The 10,555-nt window shown below is 34.7% G+C and overlaps 1 protein-coding gene and 1 long non-coding RNA gene across 2 annotated transcripts; both read left to right on the top strand.

The window, feature by feature from the left end:
* The first annotated feature begins 1,797 nt into the window (after window positions 1-1,797).
* On the top strand, window positions 1,798-7,274 carry LOC105972828 (uncharacterized). Its single transcript, XM_012997813.2, has 3 exons — window positions 1,798-2,047; window positions 2,829-4,575; window positions 5,332-7,274. Exons 1-3 carry the CDS (start codon window positions 1,998-2,000, stop codon window positions 7,237-7,239), a joined length of 3,705 nt encoding a protein of 1,234 aa, XP_012853267.2. The 5' UTR covers window positions 1,798-1,997; the 3' UTR covers window positions 7,240-7,274.
* Window positions 7,275-8,511: 1,237 nt separating this feature from the next.
* Window positions 8,512-9,039, top strand: LOC105972822 (uncharacterized). The gene is made up of 3 exons (XR_001174197.2): window positions 8,512-8,596; window positions 8,706-8,785; window positions 8,907-9,039. It is a non-coding gene; the product is annotated as an uncharacterized LOC105972822 (long non-coding RNA).
* The last annotated feature ends 1,516 nt before the right edge of the window (window positions 9,040-10,555 follow it).

Below are 10,555 nucleotides of genomic sequence, written 5' to 3'. Positions count from 1 at the left end.
CTTGACAGGCTAATTTTGGGGTCATATGAGTCAATTATTTAGTATGGTGCCAAATATTTGACTTCATCAATTTTGTTTTCTTTATGCTTTCTTGCATATTTTGCTTACATAACCAGACGAATCAAATCGAAATAATTAGTATTTTTTAAGAAAGAAAAAAATTATTTTAAAATTACATATTGTATTTTATCAGGTGTAGGATCTCATAAGCTTTTAGTTTTAGTAATCGAGCTAGAACAATCTTTAACTAAATAATCAATATTCGACGAACTCATTTACATATTCATGTAATTTCCAAAATTACCCCCAAGAAAGCTCTATGGTTTTTCCTCACTAAATTCAAGTAATTACCTAACTAATTATCTATTACCCTACACACTCATTGTATATTAAACATCATCATTTACAGTAAAGGTTGTACACTTTGAAAAATGAATGAATAATTCTTTTTTTTTTTTTTTACGAAAGGGCCTGAAATAGTCCTCCGGTTTAACAAAAAAACCGTAAATTATAACTTAGTGACAGTGACAAGTTCATAATTTTATTATAGGATGAATTTAATTTTTCGGAATTTGGGTAAATAATATGATAGAAAATTTTGTATTTGAGGATGGACTCGAGCCAACCCTATCGACCCATTGGACTCGCTCCTGTTTAGCGATGATCGTCAAACAAAGAAATAATAAATAAAAATGGCCCTAGTGTCCAAATACACGAGTTTAAATTTCAATGACAATATTTTTCGTGTATTTTGCGAGCCATTAGACAAAAAATATAATTTGACTAGTGGATTTCTTTTGTAAAAAAATCTAAGAAAATAAATAAATACAAATGCTTCAGATTCTTAAAATTCAGTTTTATCACTATAAATAAGAAATAGATAAAATTCTAGATATTGCTACTTTATAGTTTATACTATCCTATAATAATTCAATTCGCATATTTCTCTTGTTTGTGGCATCTCTATTTAATCTATATAAAAAAAAAAGAAAAAATTAATTAATTAATAAATAAATAAATAAAGGGTGACGAATAAACCAATCATAGCCGAAATCGTTTTATTCTTTTTTGATATATAAGAATCCATTTGAGTGTCAATTCAGTGGCCATAAAATACTTAACCTAGAAAAGAATATTTCATGCACGGCCCACCACCTAAACACAAGGCATTAATTCCTTCTCTACTATACTTCAACAAACCTATTTCATTTCAAATTTTAATTTTAATAAGGTGGTCTTCTAAATTTTTTTTTAAAGAAAAATAAAAATAAAATAAATGACACAATTTGCCCATTATATTTGTTTATTTAAGAATGTTCTTACTATTATTCCCTTTTTGCCCCTGAAGTAATAGAAAACGACACTCGCTACGTGTTTAAAATGTTTCAAAAAGAAATTCAAATTTCAAAATCCCCCCACCAGCTGTTAAATACTCAGCCACCGCGATATTGCTTTTCTTTTTATTTTTCCTACCGTTACGTTTTGTAATTCCAGATATGAACACATTAAGGCCGTGAGCGGCTTTTTTTTCTTTCCAGCTCATCATAAATTACGACAATCCAATACCAGTATTTCTCGAATCTATACCGATGGTGGAAATTACGAAAAAGGACTTTCGTTTTAAAAAAAAAAAAATTCTTATGAGCACAAAAAAGAATGTAATTCTCTAATTTCCCATCTTAATATATATTTAAAAACCCCTCTTGTATTTAAAAAATAATTGACATGCATGGTTGCCATTAGGGCAAAATAGTAACTTTACATGGGCGCATTTTCTTTCTCTTTATTATTATTTTATATTTTATATATTATATATATAAGTCTTTCGTCCTCGGAGGGCCGACGCCATTCATTCGTTGTTTATCAGGTGTGTTCATTTGTGTACCAGCATACATTAATTTGGGCAAAAATCCAAAGCCCTAAAAGTTGAAGAAATTTTAGAGAGAGAAAATAAATTTTAAATGTTTACAGTAGATGGTAGTTTCCATCTCTAAAAAATGGCGTCTCGAACCCTAATGATCAAAGCTCTCAAGCAGCAGCTCCTCCGGTAACTTCATTTTTACTGTAAAAATAACTCTTTGCCACCAGTACTTTCTCTCTCTACCTCTCTCTCTCTCTCTCTCTCTCTCTCTCTCTGTTTTTTTTAATCGGAAAACTGTCGAATGTTGTTTCAATCGTCGTTTGGTAACGTTTATGGTGTATTAAGATAAAAATAAATAAATATATATATTTTATTTATTTGGGTTTACAGTTCAGCCAAGTTTAAGAGATAAAAAAGCTTGCCGCTTATGATTTTTTTTTTTTTCAATTTGAAGATGTTTTGTTGGAAATATTTTTGTGATTTACTATCAATAAAGTGGCGTCTGACGACGTTCTGTTTATGGCTGGATTTTATTTTTCTTTTTTCTCGTGGGTTCTATCGATATTTAGAGATGATGTTACTTAATTATAGTGATAGCTAATTAATTAATGATTTGGCTGTTAATTGCGTTATATATGGGAAAATCTTGACGTTTTTCTTCTAATATTTTCTGGCTATCAAAGAACTCCTTTTTTAGTAATGAGTTTGTTTGTGTATTTAATGCAAATGAAATCACGTGCTGTTGGGATTTCATATGTGTTGATAATTGCAGTCATTTCATTTCATTCCGATAAGTGGCCTCAGATTTTCAGTTCTTACTTCTTAATGTTTATTTTTTTTGTCTTTTGTGAATTGCTTTTTTTTTTTTTAATTGCAAAATTTTTATTTTATTTTCATTAGTTTATCATTACAAGTAATTGTGTGAATTTGCATCTTGATATCGGCTGTTTCGTTTCATCTTTCTTAGGAGGCTCTTTTTCTCTACCATGGATTTGTGCCTTGTGGTGGTTCTGTTATCTGCTATTTCCATTCTTGTTACATGCAAGCAGTGTTCGGTAAAAGAAGTGCAAAACCAGTTAGCATTTCAGGTGTCCAGGTCATATAGGAGCAATTTGGAGAACTCGTCGGACATATCTAATGATATCGTTGGCTCAGAATCGGTGGCAAGGCATTCTGTTCGGCAACACAGTCTTGAAAATGTATGTCCGCCTTCGAATTCGTTTTGTTTCCCATCAACATTGTCTGGGTTAGTAGACACTGAAATTAGTGCTGAATCAGAGGCGCCAGATTCTTATGGGGTTCATTCATCTGAATTAAAGCACAATCTAAGCTGGGCAGCTCAGCATAGTGGGAAGATTATCTCGTGTTCTTTGTACCTGCAAGATGGTTTTACTGATCAAAGAAGTGATGTTTCTTCTTGTGTAAGCCCATCATTTGACAGAAGGACTTCAAAATCGGTGGAGAATATCGAGACTGTCAAAGTTGGCTTTTCGGATGGATTTTCCACTCCACCTGTGGAAATAAAACCATCTCTGCTGGATTGGGGCCATAAGAATATGTATAATCCTTCCGTAGCCTTTTTATCAGTGAAGAATGTAGACGTTGATAGTGTTTTGAGTGTCTACGATCCGTATAGCAGCAACTCACAGTTTTATCCCTGCAATTTTAGTGAAATATCGTTGGCTCCTGGACAAGCTGCATCGTTATGTTTCGTCTTTTTCCCTACACAGCTTGGCTTATCATCGGCTCAACTAGTTTTGCAGACAAGTTTCGGTGGGTTCTTGATTCAGGTCAAAGGCTTTGCTGTTGAGTCACCTTATTTGATAAAGCCTCTAAGTGGTCTCGATATTTCATCCAATGGGAGGTGGAGAAAGAATTTGTCCTTGTTTAATCCTTTCGATGAAGCCCTTTACGTGGAGGAAATAACTGCTTGGATATCCACTTCCTCCGGAAATACGTCCCGCTCGTCGAAATCTATTTGCCATACTCACACTATTGAAGATACCAGCAACTACAATATGTTGAGTGCTAAAGATTGGTTTGTCGTGGAAAGAGCTGAAGCTGGTAGACCACAAATTTCATTGAGGCCAAGAAAGAATTGGGAGATTGGTCCTAAAAAGACAGAGACGGTTGTGGAGTTAGATATTTCGGACCAGTATGAAGGGAAAGTTGCTGCAGCTTTCTGTATGCGATTGCTTAGATCTCTGACCAGTGATATTGATACTGTAATGGTACCTCTCGAGGCTGAACTGCATCCAAACAGTGCTCCAGATACAGGGCAAGTTTCCTTATCTATTGAGGCCTTAGTTCCATGCAGTACAAGTGGATCAATTAATGTTGCGTTGTTTGTCCGAAATGATGGCCCATATCTGTTGAGTGTTATCAAAGTGGCCCAAATAGGGGAACATATAGAGACGTTTCGAATCAAGTCTGTTGAAGGACTCGTTCTTTTCCCCGGTACAGTCACCCAAGTTGCTTCTTTCGATTATGCTCATTTGGAAACTCGTGAAGTAAGTGTGAACTGCAAAATAATCGTAGTGATGAACGACACGAGTAATCCGATGGAAATCCCTTGTGTTGATGTAATCAGTGTTTGCTCAGGGCATCGATTTGATTCTTCTGTTGGATATACGAAGAGGGCCAATAACGTTGATTATGTGAATGGAAGACAGAGATTTTTCAGCAGCAGTGTGCAGCCACTTTCTGAGATCAAGGTATACGAGATTCTGCTTCGTGTTTTATCTCTGAAGGAACTTTTATTTAGTTCTTTAATTTTCAGACTTATTCTTCAACAATCATTTTTATTTTATTTTATCATTTTACTTTTCAAATACATGTCGCAAGAGCTCAAGTGAGATTTGGAAGTTGCTTGTTTGATAATCAGTTGAGATAGGCAGTGAAATAAGAACATATAGATAGGTCTGGACACAATGTTAGTTGTATTTCAAATCTTGAATTGATGAAAAAAAATTCTTCGAGATAGTTTGTTACACCAGTATATGATGTTTAGAGTAAATTAATTCATTAGTTTGTGTCATTTTTCTGTAAGAAAGGATAACCATTTAACCTAACAAGGTCGACTTTGGTCAAGTTCTGCAAAGTAGAGGTTTTAGAACGAAAATTTTGGTATTCCGAATATTCTTTCCTATAGTTTTCTCCTCCAACTTTGCAAAGTCGAAATGAAATTTTAATCCAGAAAAAAAAAAAAGATCAGCACTCACAATAAGATTAATTGTTCTACATCAACCTCTTGTCCTTTTAAGTTTTTCGTTGATCATAAAATCTAATATCAGAAATTCTCCAGAACTGTCTTAAGTAGCCCATGCCTAGTGTACAGCAATGAGTGCTATCTGTTTAGTTTCAATGTGATATCTTGTTGCCTTATTTAAATAAATCTTTTCAATCTAATTACATATTTGATCAAGTTGTTGTTCCAATAATCCTTACAATTTCTTGATCCTTATTTGAAGGCAGTAGACACTGGAGAAGCAGATGAATCGATACTGAGGAACTGGAAATCCCAAGCCACTGTGAGCTCCATGTCCGTTCTTGATAAGAACGAACTACTATTTCCAATAGTTCTGGTCGGTAATTATTGTTCTCAGTGGATAAATGTCAAAAACCCAAGCCAAGAACCAGTTGTAATGCAGCTCATATTAAACCCGGGCCAAGTAATTGACAAGTGCAGCGAACCAGAAAAGCTCTTACAACCATTAACATCCAGTGTTATGGTAGTTAATAAATCATTTGCTCCTACTCGGTATGGTTTCTCAATAGGAAAAAATGCAGTGACCGAAGCTTTTATACATCCATATGGGAGTGCAATTCTCGGCCCAATCCTCTTTCAGCCCTCGAATAGATGCGAATGGAGAAGCTCGGTGCTAATTAGGAATAACATATCTGGTGTAGAGTGGTTATCTCTTAGAGGATTTGGGGGCTCACTTTCGTTAGCATTGCACGAGGGTTATGATCCTGTGCAGAGTTTGGAATTTAATTTGAATTTATCGAATAGGTTAAATTTTTCTTCTCCGCGCAAAACTCAGTCTTGTTCTCAGCCCTTGAAAAAAGAGGTTTATGCCAAGAACACGGGTGACCTTCCTTTAGAGGTCTTACGAATCGAGGTTTCAGGGGTAAGATGTGGCTTGGATGGGTTTATTGTGCGTAATTGTACTGGGTTTTCTCTTCAACCTGGAGAATCTGCGAGGCTTTACATATCGTACCAGACTGATTTTTCAGCAGAGACAGTCCAGAGGGACCTCGAACTGACTTTGGCGAGTGGCGTTCTTGTCATTCCAATGAAAGCGAGTATACCGATGTGTTTGCTCCACTCATGCAAAAAAATAATGTTCTGGATGAGGGTGAAGAAAGCTACGGTAGGGTTGTTTTTTGCGGCTTCTTTGCTGTGTTTAGTGGTTTTTTTCGTGCTTCCACATGTGGCAGCATTTGCACATGATCAAGAACTCAAAAATAGGGAAAACCCTGTTTCGCCCTTGATCCATTTGCTGAATTCTCTGCATACGCGTTTTAATTGGAAAAAGATTGGTCCCCAAATGAAGGGTTTTGTAAAATCAAGTGCTGATGTGGATCCATCTTCAGAACATGAGAAGCAGACTAAATCCCTATTGGATAAACAGCCACAAACCAGATTAGCATCAGTTGAGAACTTGGATACGCAAGAAAAATTAGAGTCGCAAAATCTGAAGGTTAAAGTTGGAAAAGAGAAGGGAAAAAGGCAGAGGAAAAAGAAGAATAGTGGCGCCCCAGCATTACTCTTTGAAGTTTCAAGCAGTCAGAGCGGCAATTCTACCCCGTCATCACCTTTGTCACCTGTGACATCACCTCCACCAAAACGACCATGGCCGCTATCACCTGTGGAAGCTAAAAGCCCATTTTCTCAGAAAACTGATAAAAGTAAATGCTCTCCTAAAGTGAATATCTTGGATAACGAGGTTCGTTCGAATTGTGCACCAGAGAAGCCTAGTTTGACCAAGAAAGTGGCTGGCAAAGCTGTTCTGTTACCTTCTGCAACTTTTCCTAGTGCTGTTAGAGCGGTCCCTGCTTGGAAGTGCAATTCTCCGTTTTTGGCTCCGAAATCTACTATTGCTCCTCATGCACGAGCTCCAGGGAAAAAGGTTCAGAGCCCAAAAAACGGTGGAACTGAGGAAAAAATGGCTGTTGTTGAGCAGAAATATACTTATGATATTTGGGGTGATCATCTCTTTGGGCTTCCTTTGGCTTCCCAGTCAAAAGAGGTACCTAGTAAACCTTTGTCTTGCATTGAGAATGATTACGAGAGCTTCTTTGTAAGGGGCCCGCAAACCCTAATGAAAAATTCTCTGCTGCTACCTCCAGTCTCTGATGTGGAGAGTAATGAATAAATAAGTTCTGCATAAATCTTCGTGCAGTTTCGCCATTTTTTTTCTCTGTTTTTTTGGTTTGGTTAAGTTGCATATTATTATAACATAATTACATAAACCATCCCAGTTAAGGCGCATAAACCGAAAAAGTAACACCATATATCAAAAGTTATCTTGGTTTTTCATGAGATTATTCCGTTATAGATTTAGTGAACCCCTCTTAATGAGTAAAGTAAATTATTCGGTCATAGATTTTGGACTTTGGTTATTAAAAAAAAAAACTTTAATAAACTTTCCCCTGCTAAATGACTTGTGACTTTTACGTAACATGGTCCGTCAACTATTAAGATATTTAAAAATTGTGAAGTTGATACAATGGATGAAGATTTATGCTTTCTGCTTTCAATATATATGGTTCATGTGTCGGAATTTAGATGGCAGGTTGCTCCCTTTTTCAATTCGGAATCCCTTCACTTCTACGGTAAGTGCTCGTACTGAATTTTTATCTTTGTTTCTTCCATTTACATATTTTCCAAGTCCAATAGGGCATATGTAATTCTAAAGACCTTTTACTTTATTGTACGACTGTCGTCTAAATATTCTACAACTGCAGTAACATTTATTCCTGTTTATTCAATATTATTGTACAAAGAAGTATTCCTGATGACAAAATCAGTTTGTGCTTAAGACAGCAATATGCCTATTCTAGTACAAAGAAGCATCTTGATTTTCGTAATACCGATATTATGTGCATATGATTTCGATTTGTCCACTGACAGATAATTATGTATCTTTTTGAAGGCTTACATGCTGGATTATGCAAATATTATACTCCTTGTCAAATAGTTTGTGACTATAATGCCCTTGGCTGCAATTTTTATTACTTTTGTGTCCCTTATCTCCTATGTGAGACTGGTAAGATAACTCGAAAAAAGTTTATGATGTTTGGCAATCTTGTAAGACCCGAACTACTTTTGTCTGTTCTGTCATTTTATTCTTTTTTCCATTCTCGAAGATTCTTGTAACGTGCACCATGTGGTTGGAATTGATGAGTAAGTTAAATAGATGTCGCGTAAGAGAATAAATATTATGACGATACTTGTAAGTACAATTGCTAGAGTTCTAATGCCTATATGTGTATATAGGCCCTTTTGACATTGTTCGGATGCTGTGATTTTCATGTTAACAATAAATATAGCCTAGGTAGTGACAAGGCATGGATTTTTATTACATTTACTATAACTGTTGGGACAGCTTAAGATAAGGCAGGCGTGGTTCCTCTTTTAAAACTGATGTTGACGAAAGATGAGCGGTGGACCGGTGGTGGTGGTGGGGGTGGCCGGAGGAATTGGCAAAATGGGCCGCCAATCAAGGCGAGGTGAGTGAGGTTAGTAGCTTTTTGATCTATCGTTTTCGTGCATGGTTTTATGGGGGACCAATTAAATACTCTCTAACCACCAAGCCTTTGTTTTTTGTTTTGTTTGCAGCTTTGAAAGTGAGATGACTATGGTAATAATAACCTCGAATCATTTTCCAGTGACTGCCTTTACCTTGAGTTGATGTCCGGGTATCGTCTCTTATCCTTGTTGTATCTGATTTATTTTGCTTGGTTTTGCTATTCGTTTACCATACGACGAGGTCGATCTTTATTAGTAATTAGTGTAGTTATTTTTTTTTTTTTTAATAAGAGGTGGCGTTTGGGGGTGGTGATGGGATGGGCAGGGTGGTCCAAAGAGCCAAGCTGTGACCACAATAAGAGACAGCAAATGAAGGTGACAAGTCAAATGTAAGAAATCACACTCAATCTTGGCCTATTTATTATTGTAGGAAGGACAATGAAGATTATTATTGGTTACATATGTGTACTAATTGTTTATGTGGTTGACTTTATATTTGTCTACATTTACAATTTTTTTGGACTTTTATAAGTAGAGGTGTGAAAGAGTCGAGCTTGCCAGAATTTCCAGGCTCAAGCTCAAGTCCAAGTGGATTCATCGAGCTCAGCTCATCCACTCATTTTGTTAATTTTTCATTTTTTTTCTAAGTTTTATATTAATATTGCTTTATTTTATAAGTATAAATTATTTACATGACTATAAATTTAAAAAAATATTATCAAAATATATATCTTTTAATTTGTATATGTATTTAATTATTATTATTTTTATTATTATGTGTATTATTCAAATAAAAATAATTAAATAAGAAGCTCGCGAGCTGTCGAACAACTATAATCGGGTTCGAGCTCGAGTTCGAGTTTTTATCGAGTCGGCTCATCGAGTTCACGAGCTGGCTCAACTCATTTACCACCCCAATTTCTAAATGTCATATAACATACCTTTAGAATTAAAATGGTGTTTTAAAATAACTGAAATGTTAAATATCGTTTCAATTTTATAAACATGATTTCGACTTCTAATGTAATTTTGACTATTTTTTATTTTGACTTTGGCAAAATTTAAAACTCGAAAACTGTAGTTCTTTGAGCTAACTTTCTAATTTAACTTGAATCAAATAAATTGAATGGTGTAGATGATATAATAAGTGGGGGCAATTAGATCTTATTTATTGTACGAAAGAATTTCCTCCAGACTGCAGCAGCTATAATTTGAATTTTAAATCTTGTTCTCTTAACAATTAATTATATTTATTTACGTCGGATATTCTTTTGCAAAAAAAAAAAAGAAAAATCATTTACGAAGCTGCGCGTGGTGCATTAATTAGTATATATATAATATAATATTAAATCCACAAAGCTGTACATGCATGAGATATATCCACGTGCTTCCTAATATAAAACTGATCTCATGCAACTAATCATGGTACTTTGTTCTGTTAATTAATCATATTTTTAGTGCATTGGGAATGTCTCACACTCTAGTTTAAGCAAACCTCCTTTTGGCATCTAATCACTAATTTTGATTTTATTAATGGATATTATATTAATTACTACTTATTTAAAAAAAGAGAGAGAAAAAACTTGCTTGATTTGCAACGTTACTATATTAATGTAGTTCTCTTTCATTTTTGCTTTTATAACCAACTCCTTTTGTCCTATTATTTAATTTAATTTAATTTGTTTTTTTTTGTCTTACAGTTTTTCATCTTATTTGATAATTAAAAAAAAATATATATATATATATATATATATATATATATATATATATATATATATATATATATATATATATATATATATTTGGAAAAGAGCACGTTCAATCATGATGAAAGCAGGTTGTCCCTGCCAGTGGTTTCCACTTTCCCTACCCCCACTACTCCATTTCCTCTATTCATCATTTTTCCACCGGAGCATTTCCTCTGTTTTTTTTTTTTTTCT

The sequence above is a fragment of the Erythranthe guttata genome, chromosome 8, assembly GCF_056151865.1.
Source record: "Erythranthe guttata isolate IM_541 chromosome 8, IM_541, whole genome shotgun sequence".
In the NCBI taxonomy this organism is placed as follows: domain Eukaryota; kingdom Viridiplantae; phylum Streptophyta; class Magnoliopsida; order Lamiales; family Phrymaceae; genus Erythranthe; species Erythranthe guttata.
This window is presented reverse-complemented; position numbering and strand designations above follow the sequence as displayed.